Here is a 26,081-nt window from a genome sequence, read left to right as displayed (position 1 = left end):
TAACAGGACCAGTTAACAGGTAAAGCAAAGCTGCCTTCCCTAGCAGAAAAATAAAACCCTGTAGACAGATATTATCTGCTTATCTAAGGAGGCATTGCTATGTTGTTCATTACAGCAGTGTCTAGACTGTACCGCAGTAATAAAGTATGCTGCTGACATACATACCAGTACTCTGGCCAGACTCCTTCAATAACCTGGTATGCACAGTATGGCTGTGGCCTCTCTTCTTTGTTGATATTCATCTCATTTTGCTTCATGCTTCATCTTGGAACACAGACGGACCAACTTCTCTGACCTAATACAGTTAATATCTTGGAGAAGCAATGGTCCATGCTGTAAACACCTAACAAACTCATACCTCGCTCCACTTTGTGATTTTATTTATTGCATATGCAGCTGTGAGCATCTGCTATAGATAATGCATCCTAGAACCTTCTAGGGTGTACATAGCCAGAAATATCCATGGATCTGGATATATCATCTTTTTTAATTAGTTTTTTTTTCTTTAAATGTAGAAAATTTGCATTATCATGTATTTTTCTTTTAATTTATAACAGAATAGAACATTCAGTACTCGTCTCTTCAAAATGATGAGAAGAAACTATAGTTAATTTCTTACATCCAGTTGTAAAGCTAACACGCATTCTCTTTTCTTTGTTAGAAAGGCTGCAGATTTCATTAGGTTATTGAGCTGAGACGTTCAACAGTTTAGCTTCACTTCAGGTGCTACCGTTACTTCTAATCCTGTATCTTTCATGTAAAATGAAGAAAACTTAAAACACATTCCTGTGAATGCTTTGATTAAATGTGAAACAAAAACACAGTAGACACAATATGGCATGGGAGTGATAAGAAAACTCCAATGCAGTAGATCTTGTACTGAGGGGTGGAGTTCTGCAGGAATTTTACGTGTGTATCATTTAAAACCAAACTGCCGACAGATGTTTGCTACAGTACTTGTTAGAGGGCTTTGTTATTTTTATAACCCTTTAAATTCCTCTGATTTATAGAAAACAGCCATTAAAAGTCCATAAAATTTAATCCCAACCATGGAATTATTCACCTAAACCAAAATTTCCTTCTTTGCCGAAGGCTTTGCCCACATGGAGAACTGTTAAAGGGCAGCTGCGCAGGGCTACCTTCTGCCTGAAGGCACCAAGCCCCTGGCCTCTTCACAGAAGGTTTGCAGGGGTCCTTGCCTCAGTTTCTAAGGGTTTCGAACAAGGTCTTTACGCAAGAGTAGTGTATTCTTCCATGGGGGCTTCCTGAAGTCAAGCCAAAACCAAGAAGTCTTTTGTGCAGTTGTCAAAGATCAAGAATTTATGTCAAACCCTGTTTCTTCTATCACATCTGATAGCACTGTTCCTTTAAGATTTAGCTTCAGTACCATACTGTGCTCCTCACATGCCACACAGTTCATAGGTTGGCTTAAAAAAAAAAAAAAACACCAACAAAAAGCAAACAACCTCAGGAGAATGTTTTTATAATGGAAAAGGGATAATAATTGTGTATTTCCCCCCTTTATCACTCAATAATACCCAAGGAAGTTTTGTTCTCGCTACCAGGTCACTCACAGTGACCACTTACACCACAACTTATGGTAGTCACTAGATCGGATTTTAATTACACAGCCCTATCCCTTCAATTAACCATCATGACTAAATTTCATGCTAGGCTGGAGCATGGTAAATATTTCCTGAGAGCGTGTTGTTTGCTTTTCAGTCATGATGATTAATGCAAGTTAATTAGCAATCAACTCAAATTACAGCAGGACAATACTGGAGGCTGGATGTAGGGATTGTGTCAAAACAGATTTTTTCCAAATAGAAAGGATTTATGGCAGCCAAATCATGTTTCAGATTCACAGGTTGGGGGAGTTCAACTACGCCGTTCCACTGCGCAGCCTCTCTAGACTGTGATTTTTGTGTGTCATTTTCATATCAAAACTTAACCAACTCAGACCAGCACACGATTTGCAAACAGACATGGCTTCATAACTTTGAAGTTGTGCTAGGTAGCAGAGGTGTTTCAGGTCGTCTTAGATACTACCACTTCAAGCAGGTCAGTTTTTGTCAACTCAGTGGATGTACAAACCTTTGTCAGAGCAGGTGTCTCCCCCCACGCAATGTGTGGCTTTCCTCCTGAGCAGCCTGTTGCTTGTGCAATGTCTCTTCCATCTTTTTAACATGTGAGCATAACATACTCCTGCCTCAGGCACTAATGGCTGCTACGCCTCTACTCTGGTTAGAGAATTCCTTCCTTGAAAAGTGGTGAGTACTGTAGCTTGCGCAGCAATTGGTCCCTTTTCCCATAGCAACCTTTCCTTTTGTCTTTGTCCTTAGGCATCATTTTGACTTTAGAAAATGGGATATCAATTCTTTCCCCCCAGTCAGGGCTCTAGCTCACAAGCTGACCTTCTACAACAGCATGGCTGGAATGGAAATATGGGAATGGAGCTATTTGGTCTAGTTACCAGTTGTTGTTTACTAGAATAGTAAGAACATAATGTTTTAATATCCCAACCCATTATGACCTGGTTTAGATAGAACCAAGCATCAAAGCTAACCAATGAGAAACAGACAGTACAGCACTGACTCACTCACTGTACTATTCTATAGATGTGTGGAAACATATAATTATTTTTCTGAACCAAAGTTTTATTTGAAAACAAAAATGTTCACAATCTGACTTTATGGCTTGTTTTCATATTTTGGCATGGCATATTGTATTGGAAAGAAAAGTCTTTAATTAAAAGCAGCCGCTTCAACATTACCCCAGACTTCAATTTTGGTCTCCTGTTTTACTGCTTCTTTCCATCTCTTCTCTCCCTCCCACATACACTCCATGTGTTTAACCCACCCTTGAAAACTTTCATCACTTCCTTCCCTATTGTTTTGTGAGTCCTCCTCAGAGGTCTCCTTGCCTGCACAACATCCTCTGAGTTTGTGCAGAGTGTAGCCCATCCATGCTCTTTGAGGTTTCCTTGCCCTCCTCACAGAGTGAGTGGATGTGATGCCAGGGCTAATGAATTTCATAATGCTCTTTCTCCCCAGAGATAAAGGGACATGGTCTCTCACACACACTGGCAGGGCTTCTGCTCAAGTTAGTGGAGCACAGAATCACACAAGGGCTGAGTCTGATCTGAGACCAGACAGTCTGAGCTTGAGATGATCTAGTCCATGCTCTGCTCAAGCAGGGACACCAGTACTGTGTTGAGCTGTGTTTTGAATATCTTCACAGGTGGAGGCTCCACAACCACTTTGGGCAATCTGTCACCCACGCAGTTAAAAGGTGTTCCATCAGGTTCAGATGGAGTTTTCTGTATTGAGTCCATTTTTTCCTGTATTGTCACTGGACACAGCTGAGCAGACCCTGGCCCTATCTTCTTTACGTTCCCCTTTCAGCTGATATGTTGATTAGGCATCCTCATAGCCTTCTCCTTACTGAATTGTCCCAGCTTTCTCAGCCTCTCCCTATGTGTCACAGACTCCAGTCCCTCAGTCATCTTTGTGACCCTTCACAGACCTCACTCCAGTAAGTCCAAGTCTTCCTTGTACTAGAAAGCCAGGATATTACAGGAGAAAAAAAGATGGTCTTCTAAGGACATCGATGGCCATCTTGTAGACATATATTAACTACCATTTATCAGCCCAAACTTATTTTCAAATTTTGGCTTTAATCTCCCTTTATTTCATTATTTTAGCTCAAAAGCAGACCTAAAAGTACTGTCTACTGCCACTGAGTTGAACATAGACTTTTGCCAGTGCCCCTGCTAAGGTCTCAAGTGTTTTTCTGAGAGCAGCAGGTACAACTACTACAACTGCTTCAGGGTAAATGAGGAGCCAGACTTTACGGTAGTTTGTTTCCACTTGCCCCGTGCACCCACAGTTGTGCCATTGGCAGTAGTGGAAGCCTCCAGTGACTTACTAAGACTTCAGGTGTACATGTTGTGCACAGCTACACTGCAGAGGCATGATGCCACTTTGCATCAAATAGGAAGAAACACTGAACAGATGCCTTAACAGAGAGGCCACAGTGCCATGGAAGAAAGTACCAAAGCCTACAAACTGTGCCACAATGGAGGTACGTATCAGGAGTATGATGAAAGTAATAAAAAGTAGTTTTTAAATCGTGCCAACACCTTCGGGGATCATCAAACCCAAACATTTATGTTGCCGTTAATAACAAGTGACATGAAGCCAACTCTGTAGGTAGAGCTCTCAGCTCCACCCTTGGAACAATTTAGTGGTGTGCACATCAACAAAGAGCAAGCTCGGATACTGTCATGCCATAGTTGCATCATGCATGTGGGTAGTCCTTTAAACTGTACTCATGGTGCAGGCAGGTCATGCAGGCTCACCAGTGAGTTTCAGGAGGATTCTGCCCCCCAAAAAAACAGCTTTAAGAATTAACCTCGCGGTCTGCCAGAGAAAAAGATGTGGGTTGTAAAAAAGTCTTCTCTGTACAATGTTTATTCACTGTATGCATCCTATTTTCTTGCTGTTATGCTGCATCCTGATTGCTGTATGGTCACTTGGAGTGTCTGGAATAAGAGGAAGTTGTCTGAAAATTATGCTTCTTAGCTGAAGAAGCTCTCAAGGAAATAATAAAAACAAATCCAGTGAAAGGCACAGTGAAACGTGTACTATTCTGTTGTAGTTTATATGCTAAATAGTTTGCTTCTGTGAACGCAATTAAAATATATATTGATTTTTCATTTACTTTGTCATAGGCTGAGTACTTCTATGAGTTCCTGTCTTTGCACTCCTTGGATAAAGGCATAATGGCTGATCCAACTATAAATATCCCTCTGCTTGGAACGGTTCCTCATAAAGCATCAGGTTTGTGCTATCTATATAATAAATTGTGTTCCTGTAAAAAATATTCCACAACCAGTAAAGTCTACATATTGTATTCTGAATTGCAGTTCTGAAGTTTATTGCTAAAGAAATGCTTGCCACAGTGCTTAGCACTGAACAGTCCGTGAGTGCCTTGACTGACTACAGCAGCATATTTTGCCTGAGCCAAGTCAGATGAAGCTTTTATGTGTAGATAAATCAGCAGAAACTTGTGCAAAATTGTTGCCCAAAATTTATGTGCATTAATATTGTTACTGCAGTTGTGCAACTTCTAGAAAACAAAATCTTTGATCACTACAAGGAATAGTCATCAAATTATTCTGTGTCTCAGTGGTTGCAGTTTGTGGATGTTTTACTTTCAGTTGGGGTCAGCGGTTGTCATCGGACATTCAGCTCAAAGACAAGTTCTAGTTTAGGAAATTATCATTTACCATTTTCCCCTCAGTCGTGCATTCTTAGTCCTTCTCTGGAGCTTATAGCTCCGCAGCAGTGCCTGAGCCCAAGCCAAAGTGAGTGTTCCAGAAGCACCGCAGTGCACAATGAGCTGGCTGAAGAAAAAAATCTTTCCATGAGAGGTTATTGAGTCCACTTAGCTCTGAAGTGGATGGATATCAGTTTACATCATCTGTTGAGGGATGGTACGTGATAGTCTCTGGCAGAAAGGCAGAAATGTACATCCAGTACCTAAAAGGGCCTACAAGAAATCTGGAGTGGGACTTTTCACGAGGCCGTGAAGTGATAGGACAAGGGGGAATGGATTTAAACTGAAAGAGGGTGGGTTTAGATTAGGTGTTAGAAAGACATTCTTCATTATGAGGGTGGTGAGAGACTGGAACAGGCTGCCACAGAAGCCATGGATGTCCCATCCCTGGCAATGTTCAAGGCGAGGCTGAACGGGCCTTTGAGCAACCTGGTCTAGTGGAAGGTGTCCCTGCCCATGGCAGCAGGGTTGGAACTGTATGATCTTTAAGGTCCCTTCCAAACCAAACCATTCTATGATCTGGATGACAGTAGTGTCTTAGTAATCATAATTTCATGAGAAGCCTTAGCCAACCTAAGACCAGGTAGGATAAAATGGGAAAGAAATGAGAAATGGAAAAGGAGGATAAGACTACAAGTGGGTATCTATGATTCTCTATGATTCTAACTGATATACAGTACCTTGACTGTGTATCAAAGTCTTTCTTTTTGTCCAGTCTTTCTTTTCTTCTTTCTTAATGCACAGATTCTGAAAGTTTTTGTTTTATATCCTCCATTTTCAGCTTGTGGTAGAATGGCTTTGAGATAATATTGCAGCACAGCTCTCTGCTGTCGCACCTGGAATTTAACATTAATGATTGGTCTTTACATTCCACGTGGATTGAGTGAGTGCTATTGAAAATGGATTTCAGTGAAGAGTCCTATAATATTTGCACCATAATTGATGCAATTTGATTGGTTGCAAGCCAGATAAATTGACAAGACATTTAAAAGTAACTGAAAAGTCATAAAGGCAAAGTTCTTGTTAAGCATTATTTCCATCTCTATATAAAGCAGGTGAGATATATGGGAGGCTCTGCACTCTCCATCCTCTAATACAAGCTTGTTTTTCAACTATCTAGAAAAGCTAAACCAAAATGATCCCCTTATGACTATGTTTAGGAAAACATAATCTACAACTGCAGGCAGGCTGGAGGTGAGGTCTCATAGTTCCAGTGAAGGACTGTTAACCATCATTATGGGAGGTCTGATTAAAGGCAAAAAGGACTTACTCTGCTGGCGACACTGGTACCTCAGTTCCAGGACTAGCACGGGCATGTCCGTGGTGTTTCCTTACAGGGATCATGTGCAGTGCCCCACTGCACTTAGTATATATCAGCTGTATTTAAATCACGTTTGGCATTATAGTCAGTCCAGTGTTTAACAGCAATTGATGATCAGCACGTGTACAGTATTTGAAGCATGTACACTATTTAAGTTAGGTACTAGTATGATGGCTTTCTTTACACTGCCTGATGGCTGGCCAAAATTAACTAAGTAGCTTTGAATAAATACATACTACAAAAGTAGAGAATACTTGCTACTTTGTAGTTATTTCTATAATTCATCCGTTCCCAAAACCCTTCTGACAAATCCAGTCTGGTTTGCCTGGATCTATTGCATTACCAAATAATTTTTCCTCACATGCAATTATGAAAATCAAGCGGAAGTCACAAGCTTGTATTTAGGAACAAATCAACAGTAGCAAGTTACTTCTTGAAAAAACATTTCAACCCCCAAAATTACACCAGGGAAAATTAAGGAGGAATAAAAGAGGAAAGACAGCTGTATTAAACATGAGAGTGAAAACAAGAAAGAGGACTAACAGATAGATATCTTACTCAGAGGTAGCTGAACCTAGTTGTCCTGTCAAAATCAAGAGACTCTTGAAACTTCGTTGAGGATATTTGCCTACCACCAGCAAACCATAAGGATGGCTTTAGTGCTTTAGGGCCTGCCTAGCCTCTACTTTGTCTCATGGACAACAGTGGCCATAAGAAGACCTGTGGAAGACCAAAAGGAGGACAAACACATGTGATACTTACTTCTGTTTACCCTCTTAGCTCTGACTAGCTTCAGCTTGGAGGATTTCATGAGTCTTAAGTGATTTGTCTATTTTATAACCCCAGATGGGTTGCAGTTCTCTCTTTCAGGTACTTGTTCAAGCTCTCCTTGAGTCCATATTATCTTCTGGTATCTCCAGTCCCTTTGGCAAGCAGTTCACTGCCTCCCATTGCATGTGCATAGGAGTCTGAATATATGGGAAGTCCAAAACCATCGATGCTTCTAAGCTGAGGAGTGCTGGAATAAGGGTTTTCTGACCTGTCCCCTTGGACTTTAGTCCTAAGAGGTGCATTCCTGGTCTTTGCCCTAGGCATTTAAATGCCCAGTCAAATCTCAAGTGAGTTCAGGCATTTCCTACCAATTCAGTAGAGCCTGGATGTGACTATAGTGTCCTCCTTAAACTTCTGCAACATCTTCCTCTCAATTGCAATTTGCTCAGCTAAGTCACACATACCCCACATAAGCCCTGATCTCCTGCTGTTGCTCAGTAAGGTTACTATAAGTTTAAGGATTTCACTGCATTTAATCTGTTTTTAATCCACTGTAAAAGCTTCCTTCTTACCACAGTTACATGCTTTTTGTAAGTCTTTTGACAGACTGGTGTAAAAGAGCTTCAACAATGAAATTGTTTTATATGCAACAGATCTTTCAGTCTGTGACTTACCAGAAGCAGAATGTGTTTAAGTAGTAAGTTTTGCTGCATCATATCAAGGCAATGAATAAGAAAAATGGCCAAATTATGACTTGCAAAATTATTTATAACAAGCAATTTAAACCAAATCAAATGCATGGCTGTTAGCTTAGTATTTGGTTCTGAAAGCTCAGGCCAGCTTCAGAAGAAATGAATAAACAATTTCTGTTAGCTGAATCTAACTTACAAAGCAGCTAGGAAGAGCCAAGTTTGAATAAAAGACATAAAATCATTTCATCTGAAGATTATTTAAGATCACTTGTGACAATCACAGTGGAGGATTCCATAGCTCTGAGGTATTTTGCTTGTTTCCTCATTAAAACACTCCAGATTTACTGGCCTTAATTATTTGCTTAAACTCTCTGTAGTCCAAAAGTGTTTGAATACTTTTCTCGGAAAGATTGATCTCCAAATATCACTAACTAAACAAGATCTGTCTGTGTCTTCTTTTTGAACATTTGCACCCATGATCTTATTTATCAAGTGTACCATCTTGCTAGCACTCTCTGAAGGCAGCTTTTTATTAAATCAGTATCTTATTTAAGTATTATATGCAATATCCAAACCATATCTAAAGTAACCTTTTTTCCCCAAATGTGTACAATGTTTTTTTGCAGAAATGGTACAAAAGCCTGCCAAATTTAGACTCAAAAGTGACCAGCTCAGGTTAGAAAACTGAATGTAGGCTTACAGCTTGTTTTGTTGTATCATTAGATACCTCCACACGAGTCTTGTCTGCAAGCAAAAGTCTTTGTTAAGATCACTGTCTGTGCTTTATCCTGTTGGGGTTGTGTCAGTAAATGAGCACTGGGTCATCTCCTGTATTTCTACGTACATACATGCTGTACGTGCTGCTGTACTTCTAGTCCTGGAGCCACCTATGAATAGGGTGATCTGTATATCTCTGTGTTAAGGGTTTTCAACAATGGCATTACTCTAAGCTTAAATACAAACATATCTATATGTTTTAGTATTTCAATGTGTGCTTCTATACCTATATAGATAGATATGTGCATGTAAATATACTGTTATTATTCTCTTTTAAGTTGTTCAGGTTGGATTTCCTTGCCTTGGAAAACAAGACGGGGTCGCTGCATTTGAAGTGAATGTGATCATAATGAATTCAGAAGGCAATATTATCCTCCAGACCCCTCAGAACGCCATCTTCTTTAAAACCTGTCAGCAAGGTAACACTAAAGAGAACATGCTGGAACACTGTTAGGCCAGGTCACCTAGCTTCCTTATGTTTCATTCAGGATAACGGCTAGAGACGATAGAAGTAAAGTGGTAGCACAATATGTAGCAATGGTGGTGAATGTCAGGGTGTTCTGGCTGGTTTTGTGGGTTTGTTGCTCATTTACTATGTGTTTACTAACCCTTTTCTTACTGTCAATTCCATCTCCCTTATCAGACCGGGTTGGAGGCATTTCTTCTGTTGACTGCTCATCAAGTCAAGGAAGTTGGTAGAAATGTACCAAGCACCTGGTAGCAAATGATTTGAGGTGCTTGGAGGAAAGTTGGTCCTGTGAAAACAAACATTTCCAGCAATGGCACATGACCTGGAGAACTGCACCTCTGGGGTCTGTAGTGGGGACACTGCTTTCAATTAATACTGTTTGGTGCCTTAGTTCAACAGCTTCTTAAATCTCAACTTGCACATCCAAACTGAATGCAAAAAATCCTAAATCAGAAAAGTTCTGTGAAAGTTGGCTTTACCCTTTGTGGAGCTCAGATAACAGCCTCTTGGTGTTAGATACAGGTAAGGTGGTGGAAGTTGGTTCTAAATACTTGCAGTCATCAAGCAATAAGCGTGCAGAGGATGTGCTGGTAGGGGAAGGGCACAGTGAAGTTACTGGGAGGGAACCTGTTTAATCAACCAATCTAGGAGCCGTAAACACTATGTAATATGACTTTATAGATTAATTCGATTCACTTCAGTTATAATTATCACTTTATACTGAGGCTGTGGCTGTGGAAATTGAAAAATCAGTATCTAAGATAAGGCAGTTATCCCATGTCATGTCCAACTGTATCAAATCAGCCCCCATGATGGGGCTGACGTACAGAGAGTGAGATTTTTATTCTTCTATTAAATCTTTGTTCCCAGTCCTACACTTTCTTCTGTATGCTCTTTTCTCTGAGCTGACTGGCTATAGCACGTCCCTGAAGAGAGAGCAGCAGGAGTAGGAGCTATTTATTCTTTGAAACCTCACTACACCTGAATAGCAAAGCTGCTTTGAAGCCTTGCTGCTGCCAATTAGCCCAGGCAAAGAGGAGGAGAAGTGGGCAGAGAAACAGGAAATAAAATGAGGATTTAATGGAAGCAAAAGCAATCAGATCTCAAGTATGAAGTTGTGTGTCTAATGTAAATACAACACAAAATATTTGCTACCTTTTATTTTCAGTTTAGTCCGAAGATGCTGAACTTAATAGACTTTGGAAATAGTGGTGGGGTAATCTAATAAAGACAGCAGAGTTGCAGGTCTATATTGTGGGAAAATGTGGCTTAAACAGAGGCAGCTCCAAATTCAGTTTAGTAGTAGCATTCACTGAAGTTAACATTTCTGTGACACTGGTGGTTGTTGTTACCATTCTGATACGAGATGTAATATTTAGCACTTTAGCAGTATGACATCATATGGCCTCTCAGAAAAGCTGGGGGTGATTACTGTCCCAGCCCTTTGCTCCTGGAGACAGCTGCAAGACACAAGGATGATTTGCCAACCTCTAGAGGTGGATCCAAGAGGACTTTTCTCACCTCATCTCTTCCAGCTGGGATATAGCTTCCCTTTGTGTCCTCTATCCGCTAGGGTGGACACTGCAGTGTTTTGGAACAGTTGGTCAGAAGGATGAGAAAGTCCTTACTGGTTAGTGTCAGAGCAGGGGTGAATTTCCTCCCTCTGAAAGATGTTGTTTGTAGTGAGGAGCTCCAATTCCTCCTGCTGGGGCCCCGGTCACTGTTTCCAGTCATTCTTGGCCATCCAGAAGGACCCTTGCCAGAGGAAGTGAGGAGATTGAGGGATCATTTTTGTGGGAGAGGAGAGGATTTGTTGTGGCTAAGAGGTGGCCACAGAAGAATTATGTTTTCCTATTTTTCTGTTTGAAATGGTATGTGTTTAAGCATGCATTTTCTGTAATGAATAGCAGCTCTGCCTTCGGGTACAAAGAAAGAAGCATTTCCAGAAAGGGTCCTAGAGTACAGTTCTTGTTGGAACACAAGAAGACCAGAAAGTCTTTACTACTGTTACTACTGCTGCAAACAGCTTTACTTTTAAAGTAACAATTTTTTGCTTCTATGGCCTTGGATAGAAGAGCATTTTAAAATCACCCCTTTCCTCCACGCTCTGTCCTGTTTGTTTGGCAGCTGTACACACTATCCAGGCACCTGATCAGTATATCAGGTTTTTTTCCTTTTGCTTTGTCTCAGACTTACCCTTCACATCCTACTGAATAGAGAGACCTATTATGTGAGTGCAGCAGAATACTGTGCATAGTTACAGCAGCCATTGTTTCCTGTGGCTCCAATCTGCTATGGGATAAATTTTTAAACCCAAGAGTTTAACTACAGATGCGTCACCTGAGTCATATTAGAAGGGGAAATAATTCAAATGTTTTAAGTCCAGGATTATGTTTTCCTCTGTGTTAATATGAGCTAATAAGAATCTCTCTAGGATGCAGAAATGCCTCAGGAAACCTGACCCTCCTGAAGCTGTAGACATCCTGTTATTTCTTGAGACTTGTAACAAATGCACTTTAAAGGCTATAACTGCTTCGGTTTGAACTCAGCTATTATTCAGCTGGGAATCAGTGTAAATCAATGGTACATCTTTACAGCCTCGGGATGTACATCAGCACTTCCTGATGAGGCAGTGGAAAAGAGGTAAGAATGCCGTTGGCAGGTGTTGTCAGTCACGTATGTTTACAGCACTATTACACCAAAGGAGAAGGAAAAATAAGATGTGATGCCCACATTACAGCCAATTGTTGTCTATAGATTCTGGGTTTGACTTTGGGTTCAGACATTTTAATCTATGTCAGTTTCTGAACCTTGTAACTCGGAGTGTCACACACAACATAGCATCAAGATGAGAAGGCCATTCCTGCTCTGCTAAAGCTGCCCTGTGGCTCTGGTACCATGGATCACTAGTGGTGTTCAGTTTTTCTAATGGGAGCAGGCAGCCTCTACTGCCTGCCTTCTTCTCTGTGACAGATCTGGGAAGGTCTTTTTGAGTAACTGTTTTTCAACCCAGCAATCATGTTTTCATGGCGTTCTAGAGGCTTCTGTTTATTTCACCTCTTGTTCAATGGACACTGGTGTTTTGAGGATGGTGGTGGTACCCAGAGATAGTTCTCATCCTTATATAATGCAGCCAAAGTTGTCAAATACTTTTACCAGTGTCTGATCAATAGTTCAGATATGACCAAGAACTGGATGTTGATACAGGACTATTGTGCAGGAATGCTTTTATCTTTCTTTCTGTCCTGTTTCCATTTAGCCTTGAAGCTGACTCTTTCATGTGAATATGGATTTCGTCACTTAATCACCTTGGTAGTAACAGATGTAGTAATTAATGCAATGCAAGTGCAGTGCAGTCTACTTAAGGCTGCAGAAATTGAAACTGGTCCTGTATACTGAGGGCAGGTCTAACCAGCGATGCAAGCCCTGCACTGAGCTGCTTGCTCATTTCTGCACAGAGGAGAAAGGACTGGACTGAGCAGAGCACCCACATTGCTTGTGCGCTTACGGAACAGCAGAGCAATGGAAATGCACAGTCTGTCGACAAGCACATTGTGCATTCGTCTGAACACGTTATGAAACTTCTATTTTTAGACTAACAAAAATAAAACACCCTAATTTCTCTTGAGGAGATCTCAGCTGAACATCCATTTCTGTCAGTATTTGCCTGTCTGTCAGCAAATAGTTTTTCTGTTGTGTCAAATGAGCATGCTGATCCTACCGAGAGTTGGCTGGTAGCTAAAGTATATAATACTCAATTCAGTTTGTTGTTGTGTTTTATGAAGCGGAGTGTCCAGGAGGATGCAGGAATGGAGGGTTTTGCAATGAAAGACATGTCTGTGAATGTCCAGATGGATTTTACGGGCCTCACTGTGAGAAAGGTAATTTAAGAAGAATCTTCTTAGCTGTCTTCTTTATTATAATCTCAACGAAACTGCAGCTACCGCACTGCAGCCTCTCCTAGAAATAAGAATGGCTTGTTCTGAAGATTTCATGTATTTTAAATCCACAGATGTAAGGGAATTACTAATATCAACCACAGACTAACAGAAACAGCCCGTGGTTGGAAATTTTCTTGTTGCTTACAAGAAAAATGTTTTCTCTCTAGGAGGCTGCTTTTGACAAAAACTGACACAATACTGAAGTGATCTTTAATCACAGGGAACCCATCTGCAAAAAGATGAAGTAAGATTCTTCTGCTAATGAGGAATAGCTGGGAAACAAAGCACAGGAATTCAGTTGTTCTGCATTTGTTTATTTGGAGATAAGATCTAATTTGCGGGCAGGCTGACAACAAAGATGGGAAGATGAAGGAAAGAGTATCCTTTTCCCTTCCATTAGTGACTAATAGCCCCAAATGACATTTGCAGGAGTGAAGAGCCAGGAGAATGGTGTGACTTGCTGAGGAAACCAGCTCTCCTTCATGTCTCTTCTTTCTCCCCCAGTGGCAGACCCTCTCCGGGGTGACTTGACATGGAGCAAACCATCCCCATTGCCATCCTTCCACTGCCAGATGCTTTCACTATATTTAAAAGATTGAGTACAAAGGAATCAGGGACTGTTCTCTGGCCTGCAGGCTAACTGGCAGAGCACAGCTTACATCCATATGTGTAATAAACTATCTTTCTCTCCAAAAAAACACCTCTCCAGACTCAGGCTTTCTGTTAGGAGGAGCCTATGGCTGCTGCTCTGCTGGGGACAAAGCCATGCCAGGAACAGCACCAACAATTTCACAAGATGGATTATCCTGTGCCCCTACTTTTCCCCATGACTGGGCTCTCTTTAACTCACTAGTATGGACCCAACCTCACTGCATGTACCAATTGAGGGCAACCATGAAATGAAGCATTGCCTCCCCACATGCCTCCCTGGAAGAGCTTTGTGGGGTGGCCACAACTGCAGAAGAGTCTTGGCAGAGCACAGGGGCTCTGAAGAAGGTTCACAGGGAGCATGCAGGGCAATTTGGCCACTAAATCAGGCCACACAGCAGGCTTCCCTACCCTGAATTAGGTAGCTGTGCTTATGCTTAGGAATGAAGAAGGAGAAGGGAGCTTTCCTTGTAAAGCCTGCCTGGGAACCCCACTGAAATACTGACACTTGTGAGTGCAACCTCCAAGGAGACAGCCTTTTCTGCAGAGCTGAGGTACCAACCGCTGCACCAGAGTCCAGTCATATTGAGGACTGGGGGTCCATAGAGAAGACAGAGATCTGGGGGAAATTCAAATAACCTGAGAGTGTAGGTGGGCACTTTGCTCTCCCCTGTTTGGAATTAAACTGTACAAGGGACTTCCTTTAGGAGATGAGTTACTTTAGTCTTCACTTTTTTAGCAATACTGTATACACATTGCCAAATACAAACCAGAGATGTAATTGACTTAATCCACTGACAAAGGTGCTGTGCAAAGGTGACTTATATTCAGCAGAAGGAAAAGTAGCTTAAGGAGTCAATGTGCTGTGTATTTACATAGATAGTTGCTATCACACCAGTGATGTTTTTCTGTTCTTCCTGCTTCTCAGCGCTGTGTACTCCTCGCTGCATGAATGGTGGGCTCTGCATTACGCCTGGCCTCTGCATCTGCCCCCCCGGCTTCTATGGCATCAACTGTGACAAAGGTAACTGCCACCTAAAACCTAAACCCCTCCAGGCTCCATATATCCATCAGCCTTTTCTTCATTCACATGTGCCAGTTTCCCTTCAGTAGTGGGTTTTGGAAAGTCAGGTGAGTGATGAAGTAGGTTTTGAATGTTTAGTGATTCTTCAAACAGATGCTCTAGCACAATCTGGCAGCTGCTGAAAGAATGTACGGATTTGCAGTGCTTTTGCAGCTGTGTGTGCAGGCATCCATATACACCAGCTCTCTGAAGGGTAATTCAGATAATCACTTTAGTTGGTCCATTGAAAGCTGCGGGACCTACCACAACATTCACTTACATTTCTGGCCTAAGGGTGTAAAAAGAGTATTTCAATTTGAACTCTATTTTTGTGGAGTAAAACCGGTTTTACTGATTATTTAGTTCATTAATTTGCTACATCTAGACAGATTAATAAAATAAGCAGCTATTCATTTTTTGTGGCATTGTGGCTCACGAGGGATAAGAAGGCGCAATCAGTTGTTCAGAACTGTAATTTGGAACAGTCCAAGCTACCACATATTAAAAAACCCAAGTAGTTTCCTGCAGAAACTTAACTGACCTGCTCATGGCAGAGCAAATTAGAGAATATTCATTGTTGCAGGACTATATGAAATGAAAAGTAAATGCAAAAGGTCCTAGTGGACTTTCCAGCAAAATAATGGGAACCTTCCTAAGCCTTCAGGTATGCTGGCATGGATTGTTGGTCTCATTGTCCTCCTGACTTGTATCTAGTCCTTGATGAGGCTTCTATCACATTTAAAAATGTTTCCAAAGTGCACTGAAATGAAATGCTTCCAATGTCTTCAAGAATTAATGTGAATCCCAGCTGTCTGGTGAAGAGTCATGTCCAGCACCATGTAGGTAACTTGGCAGGTGGGGGACACAGCATTTGCATCTATGTCACCACACAGCAAAATCTTATAAAGGTTTCTTTCTAGTCAAAGCATTAATTAAGAACTGTAGTGAAGTGTCCTTTGTAGAATTAACTTCTAGTCCTAGATTGTGCTCCTTTTATCAGACGCTGGCAGTTTCAATAGCAATAATACCTTGATCCTTCAAAGAGCTTTACATGTGAGGATTGATAAAGATGTAACTCAATCCGTCCTCAAGGGTCTCACTGCTGTCTGGTTCACTTGTCTCTTTCTATATTGACTTGTGTGTGTGCCTGTGTCAAGCACAATGTAGGAAGAAACACATTTCAGTCTTCCTTTGCAAACCGGATGAAAAGATGTTAATACAACTTCTTAAAACACACTCAATGTTTATTTATGATGAGCAGTAGAAAACATTAAGGCCAAGTCAGACTGAGTTCATATTAGTGACTTAGTTAATTCCTGGTTTATTCATTTCAGCAAACTGTACAACAACCTGTTTCAATGGAGGAACGTGTTTCTATCTGGGAAAATGCATTTGTCCTTCAGGATATGAAGGAGACCAATGTGAAATAAGTGAGTAGCATCTCCGTGTGCTTCCTTTCACTTATGTCAGCTTCTTCTAGTGTCAATGCCTGTATGATGATGTGCAACCTGCCTCTACTGGGCTCACAGGGAGGGTCTCACATGGCAGGTTGGTGCCTGCAGAGGGTCAGATGCCACATGCCTCCAAAGGAGTTTCCTACTAATAAGCTTGACTCACTGATAGACCATTTCATACCTTTGTTTTTTTTTTTACTAGAAACTGGGCTTGGTGACAATGCTCAAGGTGTTAAGTATGCAAGCAATACTCTGTGGCAGACAGATGCACTGCTGTGCCAAGCCTGTGTGGAGCAGCTATTTTCAAACATTCTGGCAATTCATACTTGGGCACAGCAAGTTAGGTTTGAGCTCACATCTGTCAAAGGGCTACTATAAGTTGGGAATGAAAGGGTTTGGGGCAAAGGAAGGACTGAACTGTAAGAGCTAAGCACTTTCATGGAACATATTAAGTTGCATTCACACGGCAACTTGCAAATCTGTGTCACAAAGATCAAAAGTTCTGCTATTTTCAGAAGTTTAGCATCAAAGCATTCAAAATACTTTAGCTCATGGTTGATCTAAGTGTGCTGTGTAAAGCTGGGGGTTATGGAGACGTGGTTAGGCTGGAACAGACCTGGAAGGTCAGCTGTCAAGTATTTGATCTAACTAAAAGAAGAGTTTTCTCACAGCTCTGTTAAATTGGATTAATTCTATAGTTCCCCGCACTTGAACGGAGTATGAGCATTTTGAGAACGCACTCCTAGGCCATTCTTTTGGGGCTTAAAGCTTCTAACAGGACACTGTGCAAGGACCTTCTGCTGTAAATAACATCCCCAATGCTCCCCAGCATCTTCACAGAAGCACAGAGTGCATCATTTGACCTGGGTTACCTAAGAGCTGGTTTTTTAATATGTATGACATATTAAAGACACTGGATCTTCTCACAGTTCTGAAATTCATATCATCAAATACTTTGGAAACACATGGAAATAAACTCTTAATGGGCTGTCAGCCAATACAGGACTTAATAAAGATTGTCCTTTGATATAAATTCAGATCAGATTCAGCAATAGCAGTGTGGGTTTCCACTGAATTCACCTTTGCTTACATCAAGTTCAAATTTGACACTCTGACAGAACCCCGTTTCTTTCTTCAGTTCCCAAACAGTCAGCTTTGATACTTCTCAGACGATAAATAAGGTTTGGTTCAAATTTGAGAAGCATCTATTTTATGTCAGTGGTGGTTTTTTGAGGAGCATTCGTAGAACTGATATTACCGGTCTGTCTGCGGGACTCAAACTCCTTTTTGTCTATTGTTGTTTGGGGTAGGTGCAGCTGACTTCAGTTTCTTGGGAAGGCTTACCTGTGCAACTTGAACTACTCAAAATACAGGCACTAAACTAGTTCCTGTATGAAAGAAATTAAAACAAATTCAGGATCACACTATGCTGGGAGCTGAACAAGGACGATGTTGATGAGAGCAAGGGAAGCTGTGCACTTGCCTTGGCTTTTGTAAAGCTCAGACAGCAATTGTTAGACTGTGATTGATGGCTGCTACCACCTCTGGGCACTGCACCCGTGCCAGCACAGCAGTGGAAGGCTGCAAGAAATGCTAGACGAGGCTGACAAACAGCAGAGAAACACGGCTCAGTTTCTTTCCTTAGATCCAGGGCCAGCCACATTCAGTCATGGAGGTCTTGAAATAACAAAGGGGGAAAACCTGTCAACAGGCAGCAAGCCATCTTCTGAAAACTACAAAGTTGTTTGGTTTTTTTTTTAATGTTGTTTAAAGAGTGCTGGTCTAACAGTTGAATCACTCTGTAAGACCCCTGGGAAATGTACTGGACCCAGTCTACAATACTAACGAGCATTCACAGTCTTCCAGGTTTTTTTTCTAGCTATAGTTATGCATTGTCTCTAACCAGTGTTTCAGTTGGAGTCCAGAGGGGTTTATTTTGTTTTGGATTCCTCTGCCATTTGTCACCAGCTGTTTTGTTGCTTTTTCTATTTCTCAGTCGGTAACAGAGAGAGTTATTACTCTTTCCTTCATTCTGTGAAAATATCCTAAGTAAATTGGGCTGCGCTGAGTGAAATGCCTGCCTAATGCAGCTCTGTGGAAGTCGGCATCAGACCCCTTGACCCATATTGTCCAGATGTACTTCAACAACTATGAAAAATCATGGATTTCCTTAGCATTGTTCCTTTCAGTCATTAAGTACATGGGATCCAAATGCTTCCAAATTAGGATACCTAAAGGTTCCCTCTCCAGAGGCTCCTGTGACAAAATGATGCTTTTGCAGAAACTCTCCTTAGCACTGTTTGTTCCATCAGCTGGTTATGAAGCTTGTTTCAGGGCTATTAGAATAATTATGTGCATTAGGAACAAATGTTTCTTTTATATTGATGAGACACACATGCATCACAGAAGTCTGCTGGGGTTGAGAGGTGAGTAAGCTTTGCCTGGGATATTGAGCTTCCAAGGGGGCAGTCTGTGAGATGAGTGCATTTGCTGAGATTTTCAGCACAGCAAGCTGGTGTTGATGCTTAAATTATCATTTGCAGGTCTTAGTTAACAACCTTTATAAAAAATACTAAAAAAGGAAAGGAAGCAGTTTGTTGCTCCAGGTTCCAGATTTTGTTTGCTCACAGATTCAGGTAAGTATTAATGCTAAATTTAGGAAGAGCTATTTTGTTTGTTGTGGACAACAGTGAGAAAATCTGCACTGATTTGTATGGCCACTGAGGAGGCAAGGACCTGAGGGTGTAGTCTCTGGCTGCCCAAGAGTGCCCTGAGAGGTGGCACTGAGCCTCCCTCGGCCAGGGATGACCTGGCTCTTGGGCACTGTGCTTGCCCTTCCTAGAGATGAGTGAAGATTTAATTAGTTCAATAATGCAGATGAATTCTAACAAGGGGTTGACAGTCTGGTGATGGGAGAATTGACATTAAGTTTGAGGAAGGCACTTGGTGCAGGTCAGGCCCAGCAGGAACCTGAGTGTGGATCTCCTCCACCTGCATGGACCTCCTCCATCCCAGGTGTGTCAGGGCCAAACAAACCTTCTTACAGCAGCACCGCCAGACCCAGCCTCTTCCTTTGCCAAAGTGAGAATGGGAATGTGAGGGAAAGCAATTTCCGTACTAAAATACTTGAAAATGTCTGAGTACTGATTACTGTTAACAAAGATGCTCTGCTCTTTGCAAACAGGAAAGAAGGGCATACTTTTTTAGTGCACCTTTAGATTCCGAGCTGTGGTGTGGAACAGCCCTCACTGCACCATCCACAGCATCGTTGGTACTCCACAGCCTTGTATTACACGCTAACAGGCACAGACAATTTATTGTCTGTACATAGCGGCCATACCTGTTAGCTCCTGAGCATCCTATTGCTTAAAATCTCTCTTGAACAACACCAGGTTTTCTTCTACTTGTGTCCCCTGGGTATGGACCTCACCCTTGGCAAACATGAAGTTTGTACAGTGCTGTCTCTCCCACAAAGTGTGAGAAGGACACGAGGTAATACTGACTGCTCACATGGGGAGCTCTGTGGAGTCTGGGTGGCACAAATCCAGGCAAAAGCTGCATGGGCACACAAGCTTTGGCTGTGCCAAATTATTGACATCTTTTCAAAGCAGAAGAATGCATATAAATTGGAAGGACAGACATGCAGCAGAGTCTTCCTTATGGATCCATAGTGCACACTCTTACACCCAGCATCCAATGAGTTTTTTGGGTACAAGACAGGCTTCTCAGACATTGCCTCCAGGAGCTGCAGGGGGCTAAGACTATTGTTTTCATGTTTTCAATTTCTAGGTAAATGCCATCAGCCATGTCGAAATGGGGGCAAATGTACTGGTAAAAATAAATGCAAGTGCTCCAAAGGCTATCAGGGAGACCTGTGTTCAAAGCGTAAGTACCACTCCATTAGTGCTTGTGGGACTGATCAAGCTGTCTGGGCAGCGTCTTTGTACAAAATGTCAGCACGAATTGTTGTCAAAGTATTTCATTAATTTACTTTATGGACATACAGCATACACCAGACTGAAGGGAATTATGAAACCAGAAACATTTTTTTTTTTACAAAAGCCTCCCCGCAGTTTCTTCTGTACCCTGAGTCTGTACAAAACAGCAATGTGTCAGATCAGTAATAGCAGATTGGTGATAGAGAAATGCTTCAAGACCAGGGTGGACAGAGCCTTGGGGGACATGGTTTAGTGTGAGGCATCCCTGCCCCTGGCAGGGGGGGTGGAACTAGATGATTTTAAGGTCCTTTCTGACCCTAACTATTCTATGATTCTGTTCTGCATTGTAACGTAAAAATCCAGTAGGATCACTCTGTGGGAGGGATGCTGGGCCCTACCCTTCTTCTCCAGCTGCTTCTGGTGGACACTGAGCTCTTCTGTTCAATCTGCCTCTCTAAGCCAGAGACTGAGCCAGACCTCACAGGTGAAAGGGATGTGAGCTGTTTTGGGGATCTGCATACACTCAGTGTGAAGGCACAGATTTACTGGGAGAGTCCCAGCCTGTGCCAGGACCAACCCATTGTGGGGACCAGCATGGAAAGCAAATATGCAACTCTGTCTCTGGATGAAGTGTCGAGAGGTCAGATGCATTCTCTTGCTTTCTTACAGCTGTCTGTGAACCCAGCTGTGGTCTGTACGGCACCTGTGTTGAGCCCAACAAATGCCAGTGCAAAGAAGGCTGGCACGGGAGACACTGCAACAAAAGTAAGTGAGAAACAAATCCTGAGAATCCATACTGGGGATCTTACACATGGGATGCTTCAGAAATGACTGCTTCAGGAGCCTTTCCAGCATTTCATTTTTTATAAGCTTTAATCCAAACAATAAAGATTTTCAATACTCCATAATTTTAACTAAAAAACCTCCCTCAGAATAATTTGAAAGTGTTTCACCAACATCACACTTGTATTAGAAATTCCAGAATCTGGTATCAATGAAATCTCTAGAAGATCTTGCACGTCTTCCACCCGTAGTATAGAAGGGATATAAAGTCTTTCAGTACTTTAGTAATATCAGCTACCTTTAACTGTTGGGTATGCATTTTTAGAAATGAAAGTCAGGTTTTAAAGCAGATTTAAACTTAGAAAAATGAAATGTCCTTTAGAAAATGGGGAGATCTTGTAGAGTTATGCCAGGTTGGATGAAGCCTTGGGTGAGACGGTTTTGTGTGAGGTGTCCCTGCCCATGGCAGGGGGGTTGGAACGTGATGATCTTAAGGTCCTTTCCAACCCTAACTATCATTCTATGATTCTATGATTCTAAGATCTATGCTTAACAACTTCAGAGTTTTTCTTCCTCTTCCCACCCATGCTCCACAGACTACAAAATAAATTGTCTCAAGGCAAAGTTGAATTCCTCAAAATACATTTCTGTTGTGATTATTGGTCCATTTGACACCTATTGAAGCAACAGATCACTTCACTGGGTTTAAAATAGTACTATAAAATTATCTGAAATACAATTGGGCATATGCAGTAAGAACTTCAGACTTAATTCTAATATTTCATGTACAACAGTGCTGTAACAGCAGATCTTCATACCACATTCCGTACATCCTCTTATGAGTTATTGTTTATCACTGTTAGCTAATAATTCATGTTTAGTGTTTTAAGTGTCAGTAATAAAAAAGTTGAGAGATTTTGCAGCTATAAGACCCACAAATTAGCCATAAAAAATGTGAACCTGTATTGCAGCATCAACTGAATGTTCGCTTTTATTAAATGCTGTTGATGCCTGTGATTTCTATCACATTAAAATGTGTCGGAATAAATATAGCTGTTTTGTCAAAAAATTAGTCTTATCTAAGTAAAATGGATTTTGCTGTGAAAATTCGGTTTGGGGACTGTTAGTGTGCTGTTAGTTAATGGACTTATGTTAACTATTCATGCCATTCTCTGAAGGAGAAATAACATTAATGTAAGTTATGGTTAGAAACAAATTATATGGAAATGAACCTACGTGAACTTCCATTCATAGGCTCTCTATGAACTTGTTCTTCCTGTCATACTCTTCTTATCAAAAACTCAGATAGCAAGTGAATACAAATACGTGCTATAGGTGACAATCCCCAAAGAAGTAATTAGCTGTACACCAAATCCAAAACTCATAACTGCCTTGTTATGAGGAGCCTATAGTCACAGATTATTGCCAGCTCCAAGGTTTTCTAGCCTTCATTACTGGGAGTTTGGGTAGTCCTGCTGGGTTTAGCACTGCAAAACTCTCTGTATTCAGGAAAGAAACGGAGAATAGACCACTTGGGTAAAATTCACTCTTATTTTAAGCGCATGTACTGCAAGTCATTCTTTGCAACTAAAGCTAAACATCTCCTGATCTTGAGAGCAGATTTACAGTCAATTTGAGAGACTTACATCATACTCCATCAAATGAACGGCTCCTTGGTAAATCTGTTGTCTTAAAAGGAAGTGGTTCAAAAAATCAAACGGGGGACTTGGTTTTCCAAAGTAATTTCCTTCAGCTTTCAGTAATGAGATGGGTAAATTAAACTATAAATAATTACAACGTAATACTTTGAATTCCATTTTTATTGTTCATTTTCATTTTCCACAACAAAGCAGCCCTGCTAAGCCTGTTTCAGACTGCTTCCCCCCCAGCCCAGGCCCCGAGGTGTTTTTTGTCGCTGCTGTTCTTTGTATTCAGCCATAAACCAAAGCCAAGCTTAGGTAGCCGGTGCAGATTCTCCCCTGGGGGATGCTCATGCCCCTCTTTAGAGCCAGTCCTCCGCAGATCAGCATGAATCTCACCCAGCTGGCATGGGCTGTGCATGCATGAACCGAGGACTGAGTGAAAGCCTGGGCATGCTGATAGTGCCCTGGGCTCCCTGGTGAGACAGGAGCATCTTTCCTTCTGGCAGCATGTCGCCCATCCCGGGGGGCACAGAGAGGGGTGAGTGCTTGTGCAAGGCACAGCAAAATCCTTTGTTCAAACAGGGGAGACTGTTTCCATTTGAAATATTAGCTGTGGATTGCGAGCCCACTTCTGTGGTTTCTTTTCTCTTGAACTGGATAATTTTCCAGGGTATGGAGCCAGCGGTCTGAGCGCCCTGAGGCCAGCAGGCAGCAAACACAGGCAGCACACGCCTTCGCCAAAAAGGGCAGAGGAGAGGCATGTTCCACCCGAATCCAATTATATCTGGTGAACTCCAACATCTGAAACGGTTCGTGTTACATAAAGTTCATAGCCTTCATTAACCTCTCATGGATTGAATGTTAAACCGCTGTTCATTACAGTTGAGAGTACCGGCTGGAATTTTATTAGCTTCATTATAAACCACTGAGCTGATATTTACTATTCCTTTTAAGTTTTATAAATACTTCTATAGCATGATTATATAGGCTGCTTCTTTCAGTGCTGTGGATGGTGTTTTGTACTATACTTCAGTTGCGTTTAAACTTCCTTTTTTGATTGTATAGCTGCAAATATTTTCCAAAAATTAAGTAACAATTTTCAAGCAGAAAACCTCAAAGATGCTAACCTGAATCATGTCATTGGCTTCAGATTTCATTTGCCTGAGACAAAAGAAAGGGGCATTTTACAGTTTTGCTATGGTGTAGTTAGAATTTTCCCTAAGAAAAAGAAATAAATATGTTGCCTAATTTAAAAACTGAACAACTGAATTCAATGTTATCTTTGGCCTTAACAGTTTTGCAAAGTAATGTGTATTAAAAATACACTACAGTGGTGCCATTTAACCAGTGTAATACATTGCAAACAAAGTAGAACTATAATGTATGAAGTTTCTGCATCAGCTTGAAGCAATATAATATATTGTAAACAAAACCGCTCGTACATAATAAACTTTTTATACTGATGGTTATGTATAAAATAAAGATGCTGCTTTAGTTTTTCGAGTGCTCCTCTGTGTGGCCTGCTGTGGTCCCACCAGCGCTGGGGCGGCACGATGGCTTGTCTAGAGCATCCTCATAAAACAGTGGCACAATGGGGTTGGTTTCCCTGTCTCTGCTTCAAGTCCTACAGCTCTTAATAATATTTCAAAAGAGCAACATCTTCTTGTGCCATTGCAAAGGGGGGAATAGCACCAAAGACCAGGTGTTTCTCTCCCTGTATTTGGCCTCCACCATGTCCTCTTTTTCCTCCCTGCATTATCAGCCGGCCATGCCAAGCTGGTGTGCCCTGTTCATGGCATCTCTGGTACCTGGGGTATTCTTCTCAGAGCCTCTGTCCAAGCAGGTAATAGTCCAGCCTGGGTGATGTTTTCTTTTCAAGGGTCGTGCTCCCATGTGGTGTTGATTCAGACTACGGAAGATTTGGGTGCTGTTTCTTGTGACAGCAAAGGGCCATGCAGTTTGTAATGTGCTGTGGTCAGGAAGCAATGAAAATGGTTTCTGGCAGTGCTGAAGAACGATATCCACTTCAACAAATAATTACTGACCCTTGCTGTACTGTTCTGAGAACTGTATTGTCTGGGAGATAAATAAATAAATAACAAATAAATTGGGGTATAAAATTAATCTTAACGAGTGAAAGGTTTTGAGTTGCAAAGGAAAAGTCCAGTTTATTAACCTGACTTTGCTGGTTTTATTCAGTCAGTGGACCCATAGGCTAAATAAAAAGACTCCTTAGGCCAGAGAAAGGAAGGACAGCTACCTAAGGATCTGGTTTTACGTTGTCCTTCTTGTGGCGGGACTGCAGATGCTGCCTATCAAGCCTGATTCAACAGGAGACCGACCCCCTATCACCACACATGGCTGCAGCCCTCCTGGTCTTGTGCAAGGAGAAACCAGCTGGGGAAGGAGGGGCAGGGGCCCCCAGTAATGAGAAACAGCCTCTAAGAGGTGGTTTGGCCGCTTGCCTGATACCCCTCCTTGGCATGGCAGTAAAACAGCTCAGGTTTGTTGAAGAAGGAGCTTTCTTGGCGTGGATGTGTAACAGCTATGGTTGGTGGGCTCCAAAGTGGTGGTCCCCCAGCCCTCACGTCTCCCGTGGGACCCCTGGCACCTCTCTGGCCTGCTGGGGGGAGCCTGGGGCGTGGGGCTTCTGGTGGTAAAATACCAGCTGTGAGTGAGAGCTGGGCTTTTCCCTTCACTGCAACCAGCAAAGAGGGCTGTGGGACAGGAAGGAAGCTCAGCCTCTGCCCCCAGCCAGTGCTCTCCAAAAAGCATCATCTTCAGATCAGAAGAGAATGGAAAATGGAGCCTGAGGCACAGGAGAAGACACTTTCTGAGAGGAGCCTTTTTGAGATTTTCCTTAAAAAGTGATGAAAGAATGAGATTAATATGAGGATGCCCCAGGAGCTGTGTACAAACATCTATGTCACATTTGCTATCTTTTTGCTCTTCCTGTAGCAAAGATTGACTTAAGTGATTGGTCACACTCTACAGTAAAAAGCACAGAAATTTTTTACTTAAAATTCCTCAGATATTTTGGCTGAACTTTTTCTACTCCTGTCAGTTTCTTAGAGAGTGCTTCCTTAAAAATAGCAAGTGGATTCTTTTCTACGGAGTAATCTGTTCTGCTGCTTGTTCCAAGGACACTAAATGCTGCTGCTTTGTTTTCAGTTTCACCACTTATTTTTGGAAAGATCATTAATCGTGAGAAGAACATGGTTGCACAGGTTATGAAAGGCAA

At 41.8% G+C, this 26,081-nt stretch overlaps 1 protein-coding gene and 1 long non-coding RNA gene across 4 annotated transcripts in view; both read left to right on the top strand.

Annotated features, from left to right (window-relative positions):
• The window catches only part of WIF1 (WNT inhibitory factor 1), a 63,346-nt gene extending 39,001 nt beyond the window's left edge, over positions 1–24,345 (top strand). For 2 of the 3 annotated variants that reach the window (XM_061467861.1, XM_061467859.1), the window contains exons 3-10: positions 4,733–4,841; positions 9,180–9,320; positions 13,156–13,251; positions 14,888–14,983; positions 16,357–16,452; positions 20,266–20,361; positions 21,084–21,179; positions 23,510–24,345. In XM_061467861.1, the coding sequence (XP_061323845.1) occupies positions 4,733–4,841; positions 9,180–9,320; positions 13,156–13,251; positions 14,888–14,983; positions 16,357–16,452; positions 20,266–20,361; positions 21,084–21,179; positions 23,510–23,631 (852 nt within the window). In that variant the 3' untranslated portion in view covers positions 23,632–24,345. The remainder of the gene's footprint in view (positions 1–4,732; positions 4,842–9,179; positions 9,321–13,155; positions 13,252–14,887; positions 14,984–16,356; positions 16,453–20,265; positions 20,362–21,083; positions 21,180–23,509) is intronic. The other variant, XM_061467860.1, reaches the window with a different exon arrangement.
• Positions 1–26,081, top strand: part of LOC133276718 (uncharacterized) — a 175,349-nt gene that overhangs the window by 24,961 nt on the left and 124,307 nt on the right. The window lies entirely within an intron of this gene.

This window comes from Pezoporus flaviventris, unplaced genomic scaffold (genome assembly GCF_033815535.1).
Source record: "Pezoporus flaviventris isolate CSIRO_AGI_PZ_B2104156 unplaced genomic scaffold, CSIRO_AGI_Pfla_v1 ptg000045l, whole genome shotgun sequence".
Lineage (NCBI taxonomy): Eukaryota > Metazoa > Chordata > Aves > Psittaciformes > Psittacidae > Pezoporus > Pezoporus flaviventris.
Note: the sequence above shows the minus strand (reverse complement) of the source record. Positions and strands in the feature narration are given on the sequence as shown.